The sequence below is a fragment of the Amblyraja radiata genome, chromosome 21 (genome assembly GCF_010909765.2).
Source record: "Amblyraja radiata isolate CabotCenter1 chromosome 21, sAmbRad1.1.pri, whole genome shotgun sequence".
NCBI classification, from domain to species: domain Eukaryota; kingdom Metazoa; phylum Chordata; class Chondrichthyes; order Rajiformes; family Rajidae; genus Amblyraja; species Amblyraja radiata.
This window is the reverse complement of record NC_045976.1, coordinates 1,384,462-1,404,472: the sequence shown is the minus strand read 5'-3', so window position 1 is coordinate 1,404,472 and position 20,011 is coordinate 1,384,462. Positions and strand designations below refer to the sequence as shown.

Below are 20,011 nucleotides of genomic sequence, written 5' to 3'. Positions count from 1 at the left end.
GGAGAACAGTGAGATCAGTGTGGAGAATACACACTGCTCGGGCAGTTGAGAGATTGAGAAGACGTTGTTGCTGGGGCTCTTGAAGAACATTCATGTGGATAAGTCCCCAGGCCCTGATGGGATCTATCCCAGGTTACTGACAGAGGCAAGAGAGGAGATTGCAGAGGCCATGACGAGGATCTTTGTTTCTTCTCTAGTCCCAGGCGAGGACTGGAGATCTGGAAAGTGGCAAATGTTGTCCCTTTGTTTATGAAGGGAAGAGAATCCAGGGAACTCTTGGCCGGTGAGCCTCACATCAGTGGTGGGGAAATTAATGGAGGGAATTCATCGACATAGGATTTACTGCCATTTGGAAGAGAATGGGTTAATCAGGGATGGCCAGCATGGCTTGCACCGTGTCTCACTAACTTGATTGATTTTTTTGAAGAGTTGACGAAAGAGATTGATGAAGGTAGGGCGGTGGATGTTGTACACGTGGATTTTAGTCAGGTTTTTGATAAGGTCCCTCATGGTAGACTGATCCAGAAGATTAAGATGTACGGGATTCACAATGACTTGGTTCTGTAGATTCAGAACTGGCTTATTCATAGAAGACAGAGAGTTATGGTGGAAGGTGGATATTCAGGCTGGTCTGTGACCAATGGAGTTCCACAGAAATCTGTGCTAGAACCTCTGCTGTTTGTGATACATAGACTATGCGATCTCCCGGTTGCTGAACACTTTAACCCCCTCCCATTTCCACACTGACCTTTCTGTCCTGGGCCTCCTCCACTGTCAGAGTGAGGCCCAATGCATATTGGAGGAACAGCACCTCATAGTTTGCTTGTGCAGCTTACACCCCAGCGGTATGAAGATTAATTTCTCTAACTTCAAGTAACCTTTGCTTTCTCTCTCTCTTGTTTGAGGGGAGATGATGCTTGCATATAAAATTATAGATAGACGCTCAGAACCTTTTCCCAGCGTGGAAATGTCCATCACTAGAGAGCATAGCTAACAGGTGAGAGGGAGAAAGTTTAATGGGGTTCTTTCTACAGATGGTGGTGGAGGCCAGCATGGCATTGCCAAGGTTGATGATGGAGGAAGATACGATCGTGGCATTTAACAGGCTTTTAGATCGGCTCATGGAAGTGCAGGGAATAGAGGTTTGGATCACGTGGAGGCAGATGTGATCAGTTCAACAAGGTGTCGTTTATGGCACAAACATTGTGGGCTGTTCCTGTGCTGTATTCCATGTTCCAGCTGTTCGAATCACGATTTTTGAACTTTTTGAAAGGTTATAACGTACTTCAAATCAAGTAATGACTTGAAAAGTTCCCCTTATTCATATTATCAATATTATTAGTATTATTTATGTTATTTGTATATCCCATGGTGTAGGATCTGGATATTCAGTCCATCGAGTCTCTTGGTACGGTCCCATCTATCCCATTTCCCTGTAAACCACTCTGCCTCTCACCTACACAACCCCATCCTATTCTCCTGCCACTCACAGACACTAAGAATAGGTTATGGTGGCAACTCAACCCACCTAATTTCACGTCATTGGGATGTGGTGGTACAATGGGTAAACACCCAGAGTCATGGACCCGCATGGTCACACGGAGAATGTGCAAACTCCACACAGACAGTAAACAAGGTCCAGGGCAAAGCTGGAACCGTGGAGCTGTGAGGCTTTCTACTTAAGCAGTTGACATTACAGAAAAGTGAGTGAAACTAATGTGCTGTGTTTTCCAGGATAGAAACGAGTCCTGTTCTTCCCTTCTAAACCTGACAGGAAGTTTAGTTCAGTTTAGAGATACAGCGCGGAAACAGGCCCTTCGGCCCAACCAGGGGCGGAAAACCCGGGGGGGTCAGAGGGGACACGTCCACTCCATGTTTTGAGAGGTGGGGGACATCCCCCCCAAGTTTTTGTAATCCCGATTCTTTCCGCGAGGCAGTGGAGGTGGGACTGATGATCGAGGGTGCGATGATTGGAGGTGGGAGGAGTGTGGGGGGGGGGGGGGGGTGGGACTGAGGATAGAGCGCGGCGATTGGAGGAGGGAGACGTGGCACAGACCTGCGCCTCATCCACAGACCTGCGCCTCATCCACAGGCAGGATCGATCCCGACCGGGTCTCCGGCGCTGTCCCAAGTGCCCCCCCACGGGTGGCCAGAGAGGTCGGGAGTCAGACGCGAGCTGTACCCCCAGGCCCACAGCCAGCGCAGAGAAACAGCCAAAAAATTGTGTCCCCCGTCCCCTCCATGTTTTAATAACGAGTTCCCCTCCTGGGCCCAACGAATCCATGTCAACCAGCGATCGCCCTGCACACTAGCATCATCCCATTCATTTTTTTACCAAGCTAATTAGTCTAAAACCTGCACGTCTTTGGAGTGTGGGAGCACTCGGGGAAAACCCACACAGGTCACGGGAGAACGTACAAACTCCTTAAAGACAGCACCCGTTGTCAGGATCGAACCCGGGTCTCTTGCGCTGTAAGGCAGCAACTCTACCGCTGCACCAAGTGAGGAAGAAACATTTGAGGTTTGAACCAGTAATCTCATGAATGCTCTTTGGTTACTCAAGCCGTGGCTATTGTGAACCAGATTCCCTTCTGACCACGAGAGGTGAAAAGTTTTTGTCCTGTTCTTCCACTCTGCTCTCCCTATCTCAAGACCACCTTGGCTTAATCGACTTTGCACTGTAAATCCCACACATCCTTTCAGCAAACACCTAACATGGGCATGGTTACCGAGGCTGAGACCATTAATCAACAGGTGTGAGTAAATAGCTCACTGTCACCTGTGGACTGAATGTAAATGCAATGAAATCAGCAAGTTTAAAAGCAGCTGACCTTGTGAACGGTGACCACAGAACCAGAGGGTTGTTATTTACACTCTCTGATGACTAATGACCTTCAGGGGAGAAAACCTGTTCCCCTGACTGGAAGAACAGGTCTGTTTTTTAGAGTGATACAGTGTTTAAACAGGCCCTCACCAACCAACATGACCCAGCTACACTAGTCCCACTATTCCTGCTTTTGGCCCCAAACCTGTCCTATCCATGAACCTGCCTCAACTACCTCCTCCGGCAGCTTGTTCCATGCATCGACCGACTTTTATGTAAAAAAGTCACCCCTCAGGGTCACAATCACAATAATACTTTATTAGCCGAATATGTTTTGCAACATACGAGGAATTTCCTATTAAATCTTTTTCCTATTAAATCTTTCCCCCCTCACCTTAAAACTATATCCTCTGGTTCTCGACTCCACCACTATGGCCAGGAGACTCTGTGCATCTGCCCGTTCTAGTCCTGTCATGATTTTGTACACTCTAAGGAATAGAGTCCCAGCCTGCTCAGCCTCTCCCTGTAGCTGGGCGGCGCGACTCTTGTCAGCAGCGGCCTCTGCAGTCCGTCTGTGTTTTTTTATTTTCTGTCTCGTTTTTATGTAGTTTTTGTTATTTTTTTGTTGGGGTATGTGTGTGGGGGTGGGGTGGGGGTAATTTTAAAATCTCTCCCTGCACGGGAGACCCAACCTTTTTTTTTTCGGGTCTCCGTTGTCGTTGGAGCTGCAACGTGGAGTGGCCTCCGACAGGAACGACCTGGGGTTCCAGCTGCGGAGCTGCCGACTACTCACGTCCACGGGGCTGGCCGAGTCCGGAGCGGGTGGAGCTGTGGTGGAGCGCTGCTGCCACCCGACCCCCGGAGATTCGGAGGCTGCAACTGCGGGTTTGGCGGACGGCGGCACCGGGAGCCCCTGCTGGGAGACCGCTTTTCGGGGCTTCCGCAACGGCGACTTCTCCCGCCCGAGTTGCGGTGTTGAAGAGCACCTGAGCGGGGCCTTACACCATCGCCCCGCGCGGCTTGGAATGGCTGCGGGACTCTGCGAGCGCACGCCGGGGGCTCTAACAACAAGACCCGGTGCGCAACCTTGCATCACCCGGCGTGGCTTTAATGGCCACGGGACAATCGCCATCGCCAGCCGGGGGCTTTGACTTTGACTTTGACTCTGACATCGGGGGGGAGAGTGCAGTGGAGAGATAAGGTTTTTTTTGCCTTCCATCACAGCGATGTGATGGATGTTTATGTAAACTGTGTTGTGTCTCGGGTCTTTTTGTTTTGTAATGTATGGCTGCAGAAACGACGTTTCGTTTGGACCTCAAGGGGTCCAAATGACAATAAATTGAATTGTATGTTGTGTATGTATGTAGCTCAGACACTTGAGTCCTGGCAGGATCCTGGTACATTTTCTCTGAACCCTTTCCAGCTTGACAACATCTTTCCTTTAACATGGTGCCCCAAACATGTTCAAAGAACAAAATGAGTGACCCACCTGTGAGTTCATTCAAATTCGAACTGTCCCCGACCCACAAGACCTCTCAGCCAAGGAGTAATTAGGGATGGATAGTTTAGTTACAGTGGATAGGACAGGTTTGGGGCCAAAAGCAGGAATAGTGGGACTAGTGTAGCTGGTCTACACTACACTACAGAGATACAGTGCAGAAACAGGTCCTTCGGCCCACCGAGTCTGCACTGACCAGCACACTAACACTATGCTACACACACGAGGAACAATTTATCATTTTTACCAAAGCCAATTTACTTACAAGCCAGTATGTCTTTAGAGTGTGAGGAAAAGCCCACATGCTCACAGGGAAAACGTACAAACTCTGTACAGACAGCACCCGTCAATGTTGGCTTTGTCATATCTTGACAGTGATCAAATAAACAAACCGAAATGTCAATACTGACATCCTTAACAAAATCCAAAAATATCTTGGATTAAAACAATTCTAATTGCATGTATTATATTCATCCAGTGAATCTTGCATTGTAAGGTCTGGGGTTTTCAGACTCCTGATCAGTTTTGGATTGTTTCAGAAATTGTGTAAAGGAGGGAGTTTCTCCCAATGCTGCTGGGTGGTACTTGTGGTAACCTGAGGTATTTGCCTCTAATTGCTTCAAGGTTACAATGGATGTGAATGACATGACTGTGAAGATGCCCCACCAGTGCTTTATTGACGGCAGGTTTACCGATTCCGATGACGGAAAGACCTACAAGACCATCAATCCCACAGATGGATCAGTGAGTACCTGCTCCGTCAGTGAAACTCATCCAGGTGGCAACATAAATGGGCATTTCAAAGCGGGTGTTGTGGGACCTTCACCCCCCCTATTCCCTCCTATCTCCCCCCCTATTCCCTCCTATCTCCCCCCCGCTCACCCCAATAATTTGTCAGATGTGATATTTTTGTTGTGGTGTTTGAGCATACCTCGTGAAGTCACCGAGATGAACATCCTGGAAGACTTAACATTATTATTTGTACGGTGGTTATTGTAGTCTAACCTTTAGTTTAGAGATACAGCGTAGAAGTGGGCCCTTCGGCCCAACAAGTTCGTGCCTACCAGCAACCCCCGCATAATAACACTATCCTACACACACACTAGGGACAATTTACCAAGCCAATTTGCCATAAAACCTGTATGTCTTTGGAGTGTGGAAGGAATCCAGAGCTCCCGGAGAAAACCCTCTCAGGTCACCAGGAGAACATGCAAACTCGGTACAGACAGCACTTGTGGTCAGAATTAAACCCGGGTCTCTGGCGCTGTAAGGCAGCAACTCTACCGCTGCGCCACCGTGCCGTGCCGCCCATATGACCAGCGTCATCCCTTTCAGAGAGTCTTCTGTATAAACACAATTACTTCTTCTCCAACCCCAGGACAGACCCCAGTCCATGTTTATAAGGGAACATCCTTTTGATTCAACTAATCAACCATTGTCACATCCCTTCCCAGATCGTTAGTACGTTATGGCTTGTTATTTTTTATACCCATATTTCCTCAATAATCACGGGATGTTTGAGAAGCGCTCACCTCTTCCCACCTTCCGGCAGAGGTAAATAGTTTTGGGATCAAACATGTGGTCCCATCCCTCTGCACTGACCTCTCTCACATTTACCAAGTTAATACTACATGGTATTTGTCCAGTTACAACAGGTTTATCAGCTGCAGCAATATCCCCCACCATACATCAATGAGATTGCAGAAATATGGACCTGAAATACAGAAGCAATCGGCACCTTCCACAACGCTGAAATGAAAACAGAAAATGCTGGGGATTCGCAGCAGACTGGGCAGCATCTGTGGAGCAAGAGATGGTTAACTTTTCAGGTCGGAAGATCACTGATGAAAAGGTCACTGAGGCCAGGCTCTTCCTCTCTCCGCAGATGCTGCCTGATCTGCTGAGTGTTTCCAGCATTCTTTGTTTTGATTTCACTTTCATAAATGACTGATTCTGTTATGGTTATGATGCTTTATTTGTCACATGTACTGAGCGAGGTACAGGGAAATTCATTGGAGAAACTCAGCGGGTGCAGCAGCATCTATGGAGCGAAGGAAATAGGTAACGCCCGAAACGTCGCCTAATTCCTTCGCTCCATAGATGCTGCTGCACCCACTGAGTTTCTCCAGCTTATTTGTCTACCTTCGATTTTCCAGCATCTGCAGTTCCTTCTTAAACACAGTGAAATTCATTGTTGTACACAGTTCAGTACAAGTATCACGATACATGAGCACGTAGATACATCGTAGATAAGCAACACAGATACAGTACAAGTGTGTAGCAGTCGTACACGGGGACAGCGCACAGAGTCGCTAGTTTGGAGCCACTTTCAAGTCCCAGTTGTTGTAAGTTCAGGGACCTTGACCTGACCATGAAAGTCTGTTCTCCTGGCGGCGTTGCAGGGTCGGCCTGACCAAGCGTAACCGTGGTGTCCTCCACCGCTGTAGGCAGCGTGCGGTCCACGCGCTCGGCCTCTAATGGTGGGTCTACCAGTGTCTAACAATCTATAAACATACAAGGATGTTGGTCTGAGGAGTTATTGACTTCATTGTTCCACGCATCCCCCCCCCACAGGTGATCTGCGAAGTGTCCTATTCATCAGTGGCTGATGTTGATAAAGCAGTGGCCGCAGCCAAAGACGCATATGAGAACGGACAGTGGGGGAAGATGAACGCGAGAGACAGAGGGAGACTGTTGTACAAGTAAGTGCTTCCTCATTCTTTTCCAGCTATAAACCTGGTCATCATACAAATGGAAAAGAAATACGAAAAAACTGGAGTAACTCAGCGGGTCAGGCAGCATCTCCGGAGAAAAATAATTGGTGACATTTCAGGTCGAGACCCTTCTTCATACTGAGAGTTGGGGGAAAGGGAAACGAGAGATATATAGGCGGTGATATAGAGAGATGTAAAACAAATGAATGAAAGATAGGCAAAAAGTAACGATGATGAAGGAAAGGTGGAGCCCACAATGATCCATAGTTGGCTTTGGAGAAGGTGATAACGAGTTATACAGACAGTGAAACACAGCAGGGCGACAGTGAAACTAGTACGATGATTAGGGTGGGGGAGGGACGGAGAGAGAGAGGGGATGCAAGGGTTACTTGTAGTTAAAAATATCAATATTCATGCCGCTGGGTTGATCGTAAGCTACCTCCTCTAGTTCTTGTTGATTTGGAAGTTGGTGGTGAATGAAACAGCAGGAAATGGGATTGACTGGGTGGTTAATGCCCCTGTCCCACTTAGGAAACCTGAACGGAAATCTCTGGAGACTTTGCGCCCCACCCAAGGTTTCCGTGCGGTTCCCGTAGATTTTTGTCAGTCTCCCTACCTGCTTCCACTCCGGCAACCACCAACCTCCGGCAACCACCTGCAACCTCCGGGAACCGCACGGAAACCTTGGGTGGGGCGCAAAGTCTCCAGAGGTTTCCATTCAGGTTTCCTAAGTGGGACAGGGGCATTAGGATCCATACCAGGCAGTGAGCAAACTCTGTCCTACGCTAAATGCCCAGTGCTTGCGTGCCTTTTTGATGACAGTAATGGTGGAAATGCAAAGACAAGAAGGTGCAGCAATGTCCTCTACAGACCCTCAACCTCACCACTGATAAATAAGACCTCACTTTCATGTTGTTGCCCGGTCTTTATAACCCCCCCTCCACCCCCATTTCCCTTTAATCTGAAAGTCTCATGTGCTCACTGGTGCCATCTTGAAAATTAATCCAAATTTGGCTTCACACTACTGGTTCCTATATAGACAGGTGGAATATAAGAATATTTAAAAGCCTGTTGGTACATGGATAAGAAAGTTTTTGAGACATATGGGCTAAACGTGGGGAAATAGAATGAGTTTAAATGTTGCATCTTGGTCAGTATGGCAAGCAGGGCTGAAGGGCCTGTTTCTGTGCCCTGTGACACCATGTTGCATAAATGATGTCTTCTGGTGGTAGCGTGATGACCAGGCAGCATCCAACGCCCCTCGGCCCCCACTGGGTCCCCCAGACCTTACACACCAGGGGATATTTACACCTGCTAATTAACCCGCCAATCATGCATGTCTGCGGGACACAAGTTCAAGTTCAAGTTCATTTAAATCTTTTTATTTGAATTTCACAGCAATTTGCATACATACAATGATAACAGACAGTGACAGTCAAGGCATAATTGTGCAACAGTATGTAAGCGATCCTCAAAGCCCTTACCCTTACCCACCTTCAACCCACCCGAATCAGGTCGGAACCAAACGGGGACAAACAACACTCACATACATACACATCCACACAAATATGGTAAGATAAACTAAACAAAAAGTACTAATAAAAAAATAAAAATTTAAATTAAATAAAAAATAAAAAAAAGGGGTCACTAATAACAGTAAATAAGTAAGTAATTAAATAAATAAGTGTGGGGAGGGGGGGGGGGTTAAGGGGAGAGCAGCTGCAGTAGAGCAGAACAATGGTGGAGAGCACTCAGTCCTCTTCCGAGTCCGGGGACAAGTTGAGAGAGTTAACAAGTTCCAAGAAAGGGTTCCATATATCTAGGAATGTCTTGGTAGAGCCTTTGAGAGAGAACCTAAGTTTTTCAAGCTTTAAATTGTAAAGCACCTCCTTAATCCAGCGGGCGTGTGTCGGGGGACAGGTGAGCCTCCAGTTAAGCAAGATCAGTCTCCGGGCTAACAAGGTTGTAAAAGCTAGGACCCGTTTCACCGCAACAGAGAGGTTGGTGTTGGGAGGGGTACCGAAAATGGCTGACAGTGGGTTTGGTGGAATAGTCTGGCCATAGGCTCTGCTTATCACGTTGAAAGCACTCCTCCAAAAGGCCGCTAGCTTAGGGCAAGACCAGAACATATGGCTATGGTTGGCAAGGGATTGATTACATCTGTTGCATGTGTCCCTAACAGCGGGGTAAATTCTAGATAATCTTGCATTTGTGTAGTGGACTTTGTGAAGGACTTTGCATTGGATTAGGCCATGACGGGCACATATGGAGGAAGAATGGATCAAATCCAAGGCAGAGTCCCATTGCTGGTCTGTTAGTTTCGTATTCAGCTCGCCCTCCCACACAGCTTTTAATGAGGTATGAGGTTTCAATATAACCGACCCTAACAAGTTATACAAAACAGAGATGCATTTCTTCCGGTTGGGATCTAGAACTAAGATGGAATCGGTCAGGGTCTCAGGGGGGCGTTCAAGTTCAAGTGAGTTTATTGTCATGTGTCCCTGTATAGGACAATTAAATTCTTGCTTTGCTTCAGAACATAGTAGGCATTTACTACAAAACAGATCAGTGTGTCCATATACCATAATATAAATATATACACACATGAATAAATAAACTGATAAAGTGCAAATAACAGATAATGGGTTATTAATAATCAGAGTTTTGTCCGAGCCAGGTTTAATAGCCTGATGGCTGTGGGGAAGTAGCTAGTCCTGAACCTGGTTGTTGCAGTCTTCAGGCTCCTGTACCTTCTACCTGAAGGTAGCAGGGAGATGAGTGTGTGGCCAGGATGGTGTGGGTCTTTGATGACACTGCCAGCCTTTTTGAGGCAGTGACTGCGATAAATCCCCTCGATAGAAGGAAGGTCAGAGCCGATGATGGGCTGGGCAGTGTTTACTACGGGAAGACCTGGGGAATTGTGCAAACACAACGCAGCATCCAAGGGGCAGCATTGAACCTTCATCACGAGCTGTGAGGCAGTGGCTCCGCAGATGGGTAGGAATCTTGGTCTAAATTATGATCTGGTCAAATCTGCCAGTGCAGTTCCATGCTCGCACGCCAGGGTAGGGGTGATAGCTCATTGTAAGAGCACTTGACAGCAAGGTGGTGAATGGGAGGCTCCACACATCATCTTACCACAACCAGAGAGCAGTTCTCAACTACTATCTACCTCATTGGTGACCCTTGATCAGACTTTGCTGGCTTTACCTTGCATTAAATGTTATTCCCTTATCATGTATCTGTACACTGTAAATGGCTCGATTATAATCATGTATTGTCTTTCTGCTGACTGTATGGTACGCAACAAAAGCTTTTCATTGTACCCCGGTACATGTGCCAATAAATTAAACTAAACCACAGTTGTAATGGTCCAATGTTGGATGTATTTAACTACAGACTGGCAGATCTGATGGAAGAGCACCAGGAGGAACTCGCCACGATAGAAGCCATCGATTCCGGCGCTGTTTACACACTAGCCCTGAAGACCCACGTTGGAATGTCCATCCAAACATTCCGATACTTTGCAGGATGGAGCGACAAGATACAGGTGAAGTCAGCCTCCCAGACGTGAAGAATCGATTCACAGAGAATGATCCCGGGGATGAGTGGGGTAACATATGATGAGCGTTTGACGGCACTGGGCCTGTACTCGCTGGAGTTTAGAAGGATGAGGGGCAACCTCATTGAAACTTACCAAATAAAAATAATGAAAGGCCTGGATTCAGTGGATGTGGAGAGGATGTTTCCACTAGTGGGAGAGTCCAGGACTAGAGGCCACAGCCTCAGAATTAAAGGACGTACCTTTCGGTAGGAGATGAGGAGGAATTTCTTTATTCTGAGGATGGTAACTGTGGAATTCATTGCCACAGACGGCTGTGGAGGCCAAGTCAGTGGGTATTTTTAATGAATGAATGAATACGTTTTTTGGCCAAGTATTCACATACAAGGAATTTGCCTTGGTACTCTGCCCACAAGTGACAACATGACATACAGTGACAGTTAGGAATGATACATAAAACATTAAACATTAATAATAAAACATTATTGATTAAACATGTGAATTAAATAAAATGGAAACAGTCCCTTCAGCCCAACGAGACCACACCGACCAGTGATCCCCGCACACTAATCCTATCCTACACGAGAGAGACAGTTTACAAGCCAAAATTAACCTACTAACCTGCATGTCTCTGGAATGTGGGAGGAAACCGGAGCACCCGGAGAAGCCCCACACAGGTCACAGGGAGAATGTACAAACCCCATACAGACAACACCCGTAGTCAGGATGGAATCCGGGTCTCTGGCGCTGTAAGGCAGCAACTCTATCGCTGTGCATGTTTGTTTTGTGTTAATAGGAGGTGTGCAATAGTCCAGAAGCAAAGTCCCAGTCTGATTATGAGTGTGTTCATAGGGTCAAAAGTGAGAGGAGAAGAATTAGACCATTCAACCCATCAAGTCTATTCAGCCATTCAACCTTGGCAGATCTATCTTTCCCTCTCAACCCCATTTACCTGCCTTCTCCCCATAACCCCTGACACCTGTACTAATCAAGAATCTATCTATCTCTGCCTTAAAAATATCCATTGACTTGGCGTCCACAGCCTTCTGTGGCAAATGAATTCCACAGATTCACCACCATCTGACTAAAGAAACTCCTCCTCATCTCCTTCCTAAAGGTATGCCCTTTAATTCTGAGGCTGTGACCTCTGGTCCTAGACTCTCCCTCTAGTGGAAACATCCTCTCCACATCCACTCTATCCAGGCCTTATTTCCAGGTTCTTGTTTGAAAAGTCACTTTTTCAATGACTCCCCCAGTAAGAGGTTTAGCTTTGTTTATTTTAGAGATGCAGCATGGAGACAGGCCAATTACTCCCCAGCGTGAGAGGACAAAGTTGGGGACAGTATGGAACACTTTGTAACGTTGTCGGTGCCCTAGATGTGGTGCCTCTTGCATACCTTGTGTATGCTACACAAAACAAAGAGTTCACATGTGACTCACATGACATGGTATGTTAGCTTTCATAGCAAAAGGATTTGAGTATAGGAGCAGGGAGGTTCTACTGCAGTTGTACAGGGTCTTGGTGAGACCACACCTGGAGTATTGCGTACAGTTTTGGTCTCCAAATCTGAGGAAGGACATTATTGCCATAGAGGGAGTGCAGAGAAGGTTCACCAGACTGATTCCTGGGATGTCAGGACTGTCTTATGAAGAAAGACTGGATAGACTTGGTTTATACTCTCTAGAATTTAGGAGATTGAGAGGGGATCTTATAGAAACTTACAAAATTCTTAAGGGGTTGGACAGGCTAGATGCAGGAAGATTGCTCCCGATGTTGGGGAAGTCCAGGACAAGGGGTCACAGCTTAAGGATAAGGGGGAAATCCTTTAAAACCGAGATGAGAAGAACTTTTTTCACACAGAGAGTGGTGAATCTCTGGAACTCTCTGCCACAGAGGGTAGTCGAGGCCAGTTCATTGGCTATATTTAAGAGGGAGTTAGATGTGGCCCTTGTGGCTAAGGGGATCAGAGGGTATGGAGAGAAGGTAGGTACGGGATACTGAGTTGGATGATCAGCCATGATCATATTGAATGGCGGTGCAGGCTCGAAGGGCCGAATGGCCTACTCCTGCACCTAATTTCTATGTTTCTATGTCATAATGAAGTATCATTCAATCGATCAATCTCTCACATTTTAACACCTCCCTCATTTCACTTCCACCTGAAACTGAATTGACTATTATATTGAAGAGTAAATTAAATTGGAATGTAAAAACTGACAATCTTTCCATTTTGTTTTCAGGGCTCTACAATCCCCATTAACCAAGCACGTCCCAACTATAATTTGACGTACACTAAGAAGGAGCCTCTTGGGTAAGATAACACATGAAGTGTTAGTTGCTTCAGTCAATGGTGTTCCATGTTGGGTGTGACTGCTCACTAGTTTAGTTCAGAGATACAGCGCGGAAACGGGCCCTTCGGCCCACCGAGTCCTCACAGACCAGCCATCCCCGCACACTAACATTATCCTACACACACTAGGGACAATTTAACTTTTATACCAAGCCAATTAGCCCACAAGCCTGTACGTCTTGAAACATATAAGATTATTAAGGGTTTGGACACGCTAGAGGCAGGAAACATGTTCCCGATGTTGGGGGAGTCCAGAACCAGGGGCCACAGTTTAAGAATAAGGAGTAAGCCATTTAGAACGGAGACGAGGAAACACTTTTTCTCACAGAGGGTGGTGAGCCTGTGGAATTCTCTGCCTCAGAGGGCGGTGGAGGTCAGTTCTCTGGATGCTTTCAAGAGAGAGCTAGATGGGCTCTTAAAAATAGCGGAGTCAGGGGATATGGGGAGAAGGCAGGAACGGGGTTCTGCCATGATCACATGCGGGGTTCTGGGGATGATCAGCCATGATCACATTGAATGGCGGTGCTGTCTCGAAGGGCCGAATGGCCTACTCCTGCACCTATTGTCTATTGTCTTAGGAGTGTGGGAGGAAACCGGAGCACCCGGAGAAAACCCACGCAGGCCACGAAGAGAACGTACAAACTGCGTACAGACAGCACCCACGGTCAGGATGGAACCCGGGTCTCTGGCGCTGGAAGGCAGCAACTTTATTGCAGCGCCACCGTGCTGCCCACCACTCTCCTGTTTTCCTCTTGTGTTTTGCAGGGTCTGTGCGATCATCATTCCCTGGAACTACCCCCTCATGATGCTGGCGTGGAAGAGTGCAGCATGTCTGGCAGCCGGCAACACATTAGTATTGAAGCCAGCACAGGTACCTTGCCACTGACATGCACTAATCCCCCTTTGTAAACTGGAGCATGGCAGCACACAGAGCAGGTCCTGTCCCGCTACACAGAGTGTGTATGTGACACAAAAAGCTGCAGTAACTCAGCATCTTTTGAGAAAAGGAATAGGTGACGTTTTGGGTCGAGACCCTTCTTCAGACCAAGAGTCAGGGGAGAGGGAAATGTGAGATATAGACGGTGATGTAGAAAGATACAGAACAAATGAATACAAGATATGCAAAAAAGCAACAAAGATTAAGGGAAGATGGAGCCCACAATGGTCCATTGTTGGCTGTGGAGAAGGTGCTAACGAGTGACACAAACAGTGAAACTAGCACGGTGACTAGGGTAGGAAGGGACGAGGAGAGAGGGGATGCAGAGGTTACTTGGTTAGAGAAATGAGAAAAGTTAGAGTGTCTAACTTTGGTTTAAACCAGCATCTGCAGTTCCTTCCTACACGTGTGTGACACTGCTTGCCCTGACCAACTCACAGACAGGCACCAACACAATTGGAAATGATCCCCAGAATGTGGAGAGCACCCACCCTCCTTCCCACAGCTCGCTGACAGTCTATTGCTGCTCTGCTGAGCTGCCAGAACCAAGTCGACAACTTATATATAGTAGGTACACAAAAATGCTGGAGAAACTCAGCGGGTGCAGCAGCATCTATGGAGCGAAGGAAAAGATATATATAGTATTATATATATATAGTATATATATATATATATATATAAACTTATATATAGTATTGTGTACAGTTTTGGTCTCCTAATTTGAGGAAGGACATCCTTGTGATTGAGGCAGTGCAGCGTAGGTTCACGAGATTGATCCCAGGGATGGCGGGACTGTCATATGAGGAAAGATTGAAAAGACTAGGCTTGTATTCACTGTTTAGAAGGATGAGGGGGAATCTTATAGAAACATATAAAATTATAAAAGGATTTTATAATTTTACAAGCTAGATGCAGGAAAAATGTTCCCAATGTTGGGCGAGTCCAGAACCATAGAAACATAGAAAATAGGTGCAAGAGTAGGCCATTCGGCCCTTCGAGCCTGCACCGCCATTCAATATGATCATGGCTGATCATCCAACTCGGTATCCTGTACCTGCCTTCTCTCCATACCCCCTGAACCAGGGGCCACAGTCTTAGAATAAAGGGGAGGTCATTTAAGACTGAGGTGAGAAAAAACTTTTTCACCCAGAGAGTTGTGAATTTATGGAATTCCCTGCCACAGAGGGCAGTGGAGGCCAAATCACTGGATGGATTTAAGAGAGAGTTAGATAGAGCTCTAGGGGCTAGTGGAATCAAGGGATATGGGGAGAAGGCAGGCACAGGTTATTGATAGGGGACGATCAGCCATGATCACAATGAATGGCAGTGCTGGCTTGAAGGGCCGAATGGCCTCCTGCACCTATTTTCTATGTTTCTATATACACAAGTACGATGAGATGCAGGTTACATTAAACTCATGCTCGCAGAAGCATCACGGGCACCATGTTGCAGGAATGATGTCAATCTGGAGAGGGTACAGAGAAGATTCACGAAGATGTTGCCAGGACGTGAGGGTGTGAGCTATAGGGAGAGGTCGAGCAGGCTGGGAATCTATTCCTTGGAGCACAGGAGGGTGAGGGGTGATCTCATAGAGGTGTACAAAATCATGAGAGGAATAGATCGGGTAGACGCACAGTCTCTTGCCCAGCCTAGGGGAATTGAGAATTAGAGGACATAGGTTCAAGGTGAAGGTGGAAAGATTTACCGGTAATCAAATTCTGAGAGGTAACATTTTCTCACATCGGGTGATGAGTGTATGAATCAAGCTGCCAGAGGAGGTAGTTGAGGCAGGGAATATCCCAACATTTAAGAAGCAGTTAGACAGGTACATGGATAGGACAGATTTAGTGGGATATGGTCAAATGCAGGCAGGTGGGACTAGTGTAGATGGGTCATGTTGGCCGGTGTGAGCAAGTTGGGCTGAAGGGCCTGTTTCCACACTGTATCACTATCATTCTACAGACTAGACAACATGCACAACATAATTTATGCATAAATGGCACAAATTTGACACGATAATATGGAGTACTACGCAATAAAAGATGTAAAACAATGAAACTATGGTAGTGCAAGCTATGCGCCGTAGTGTTGTGTTATCAAGACGGGACTGGGGTTGTGTGGATTGGTTGAAGAACCTGGCTCAGATGGAGTGGGACATCAGGCTCCTGTACCGTGTGGCCAGTGGTAGCAGTGAGAGAGGGGGATGGTGGGGATCCCTGATGATAGGTGTCAGCCCCTCGTGCATTGTGCTCAGTGTGGGGAGAGGGCTGTGCCCGTGATAGACCAGGCTAAGACCACCGCTCCCTGCACCTCATGCCTTGGAATTGCTGTAGCAAGTCACGATGACCAGCTGTGATATCTGGCCACCCTCATTTATATCCGAATATGTCTTCCTCATTAACAGTTTTGATTCCATGAGGGGCAACCTAACTCTTGGGGAAGAATTGTGTCGGAAAGAACTGTAGATGCTGGTTTACACCAAAGTTAGACACCAAATGCTGGAGTAACTCAGCAGGACAGGCAACTTTCCTACTCTCCAGAGAGTGGGCTGAGTTACTCCGGCATTTTGTTGGGGAATGAAGGAGGGTGATTATTGCGGTTGCAGTAGTGCAGAAGTGTAGATACTAAAGCACCAACATGTTGTGTACCTTGTCACAACATTCACTGCCTCCGCAGCATCGTCAATCATTACCAAGTCGCACCAGTTTCTCGTTTTCACCCAATAAACAGCGCTTTCCTTTATCATCGTCACTTTTTTGCATATCTTTTATTCGTTGCTCATTATCCTCTACATCTCTCATCAAAATGTATCGTTTCTCTTATCCCGAACCAGTCTGAAGAAAGGACTCAACCCGAAACGTCACTCATTCCTTCTCTCCAGAGATGCTGCCGGTCCCCCCCCCCCCCCCCCCCACCTCTTGGTACCCACAGGCCCAACCCAACTGACGTGTGCTCCCCCACTCACCCCAGCCCCGCTCAATACTGCTCCCTTCCTCCTCCCCCTTGCCATGCTCACCCCACCCCCATTGGTCCCCACCTTGCCCCCCTTGCTCTGTGCTCCCCCCCCCCCCCCCCCGCCCCCACACATACACACTGCCACCCACCTAGTGCCCCTGGCCTCTACCAACCCTCCACCCACATCCGTGCCGTGCAGCCTGAATGTTTGCCGTGTCCTGTCTCCGACCAGGTGACGCCACTCACCGCGTTGAAGTTTGCCGAGCTGGCAGCCCGTGCCGGCATTCCCAGAGGAGTCATCAACATCCTCCCCGGCTCAGGTAACTCGCACTGGAACTGTTCACCTGTACGGCGGTGTTGCTCCAATCGCCCCTATTGCTCAATGCCTCCCATAGACGTCGGTAACCCCCCCCCCCCCCCCACCTCAATCACTTCAGTCCAGTGTAGTTTATTGTCAGGTGTACCGAGGTACAGTGAAAAACCTTTGTTACCAGTCAGCAGAAAGACAATACATGATTACAATCGAGCCGTCCACAGATACATGATAAGGGAATAACGTTTAGTGCAAGATAAAGCCAGTAAAGTTCAATCAAGGATAGTCCGAGGGTCTCCAATGAGGTAGATCAGGACTGCTCTCTGGTTGTTCTAGGATGATTCAGTTGCCTGACTGCAACTGGGAAGAAACTCTAGCTGAATGTGGAGGTGTGTTGTCATTCCTCCCGTGTCATGTTTCCTCTCCCTGGTGTACGTATTACAAAGCTGATGGGTCGCCATTGGCAACATCTGCCCCCGTACAGGACAAGGCCAGGCTCCAGGTGCCAGTCTCCTGTGTCGGCAATGGCTGGGGCAGCACGGTGGCGCAGCGCCAGAGACCCGGGTTCCTTCCTGACCATGGGTTTGTACGTTCTTTCCGTGACCTCGTAGGTTTTCACCGGGTTCTCTGGGTTCCTCCCACACTCCAAAGACTTGCAGGTTTGGAGGTTAATTGGCTTCTGTAAATTGTAGGATAGAACTACAGTATGGGTGATCTCTGGTTGGCACTGATTCGGGGAGCAGAAGGGCCTGTTTCCATGCTGTATCTCTAAACTAAACTAAATTAACGGACATGTGGGTTTGTAGGTTAATTGGCCTCAGTGAATTAGCCCTAGTGTGTAGGGAGTGGATGCTAAAGTGGGATAACATGGAGCTAGTGTGAATGGTTGCTGGATGGTTTGTGTGGACCCGGTGGGCGGGATCAATCAATCAGTCAATTCGATTTATTCATCACATACACAATAAAGTGCAGTGAATTTGCCAGCAGTGGTACAATCAAAACAGAACACACAATACACAATAAAAATTTAACACAAACATCCACCACAGCTTCACTGCTGGACAGGACAAAGTACAGTCAGTCCTCCTCCTTTTCTCCCCCGTGGTCGGGACCATAACCTCCGCAGTGGCTGCTGTGGGCGGCCAGATGTACAGGCCCTCTCCAGGGATCCCCGGCAATAGTAAGTAAGTCCGTACGTCCCCGCCGCGCCCGCGGTTAGAAGCTCTGCATTCAGCGGCTTCAGATGTTGTAGTCCGCGGGCTGGCGATCGGATGTAGTCCACGCTGCGCCCGCTGCTGATGCTCCGGGCCCGACTCCGGGAAAGGCCGCACCAATCCTTGGTGTTAGGCCACGAGGGAGGCGACATGGAAAAAGTCGCCTCTCCGTGGAGTAGGCGACCGAAAGCGGTTTCCACCTTACCCCCCCCCCCCCTCACCCCCTACACAAGAAGACATTAAAACAGACATTTGGAAATACCATAAAAACAAAAAAAGTAGAAATGACTAACACTGCTGGCAGGGCAGCTATCTTGCAGCGCCCCCACCGACCAAAGGGAGGGCCTGTTTCTATGCAGTATCTCTAAACTATACTCTGGTGGGGCCCACAGGGGGCCTGGTGGGACAGCGACTGTCGGAACACCCGGATATCCGCAAGCTGGGCTTCACTGGATCCACTCCCATCGGAAAACACATCATGCAAAGGTGGGTGAGCACAGGCACAGCCGTCTGCTGTGACAGGGACAGGGTGGTGGGTGTATGGAACAAGCTGCCAGAGGAGGAAGTTGAGGCAGGGACTATCTCAATGCTTCAGAAACAGTTAGGCAGGTTCATGGATAGGACAGGTTTGGAGAGATATGGACCAAGCACAGGCAGGTGGGACTAGTGTGGATGGGCAAGTTGGGCCGAAGGGCCTGTTTCCACGCTGTATCACTCTATGACTCTATGAGAGGGCAGGCCCCGGGGAAGGTTGGACAGGATCCAAGTGGCGAATTGCGTGGTGTTTCATAAGTTCTAGCAGCAGAATTCGGCCCATCAACTCAATGCCGCCATTCTATCATGGCTGATCTATCTTTCCCTCCTAACCTCATTCTCCTGCCTTTTCCCCATAAACCCCTGACACCCGTACTGATCAAGAATCTATCAATGTCTGCCTTCAAAATATCCATCAACGTCCTCCACAGCTGTCTGGCAAAGAAATCCACAGATTCACCATTTGTGTGAGAAGGATGGGCCTCGGTGAGGGTTGAGACGGGGAGAGGCGGCAGGAAGAGTGGAGGGGAGAGGGGAAGAAGGGCGGGGAGTTCCAATGTAATGGGAAAGTGTCCTGGACACATTGGGTGGTGTTTGTGCGAGAGGGCTGGGCCTCAGTGGGGGGGTGGAGGAGAAGGCATGTGGAGGTGGAGGAGAGCGGAGGGGTGGTGGGGGGTGGGGCAAGAGGGAGGAGGAGGGGGTTCCTGTGTAGTCACGGGGCAGATTGGGTGGTGTATGTGAGCGGCAGGTTGTGATCGCTGCCTGTCCACACAACCTGGGCAGGTGTCAGTGACTGGCAGCAGAGATACACCAGCAAGCTTGGTACATGTTGCTCAGGTGTTGGGGGGCTGCAGGTTAATTGGAGGGGGGGTGGGGGTTATGTTGCTGGAGGGACAGGATCAGCAGGTGCTGCGGGTCAGTGCCTGGGGTCGGGTGTCAGGGGTCAGTGCCAGAGTCTCTGGCCTATGTATTGGGCGCTGGCAATCCTACAGAACAATATTACCCATCTGGTAATGGGGGTGATTGAGGAGTGTGTCTGTTTACCCTCATTGCTGCAGTTGCCACAAGCAACACCACAAATGGGATGGCACGGTGACGCAGCGATGGAC

General features: G+C 48.2%; 1 protein-coding gene across 1 annotated transcript in view; it reads left to right on the top strand.

The window, feature by feature from the left end:
* aldh1l2 (aldehyde dehydrogenase 1 family member L2) overlaps positions 1-20,011 on the top strand; it is a 100,859-nt gene that overhangs the window by 62,363 nt on the left and 18,485 nt on the right. The window contains exons 11-17 of the mRNA XM_033039370.1: positions 4,947-5,066; positions 6,897-7,024; positions 10,436-10,586; positions 12,840-12,910; positions 13,715-13,820; positions 17,074-17,161; positions 18,761-18,854. Coding sequence (XP_032895261.1) covers positions 4,947-5,066; positions 6,897-7,024; positions 10,436-10,586; positions 12,840-12,910; positions 13,715-13,820; positions 17,074-17,161; positions 18,761-18,854 — 758 coding nt within the window. The remainder of the gene's footprint in view (positions 1-4,946; positions 5,067-6,896; positions 7,025-10,435; positions 10,587-12,839; positions 12,911-13,714; positions 13,821-17,073; positions 17,162-18,760; positions 18,855-20,011) is intronic.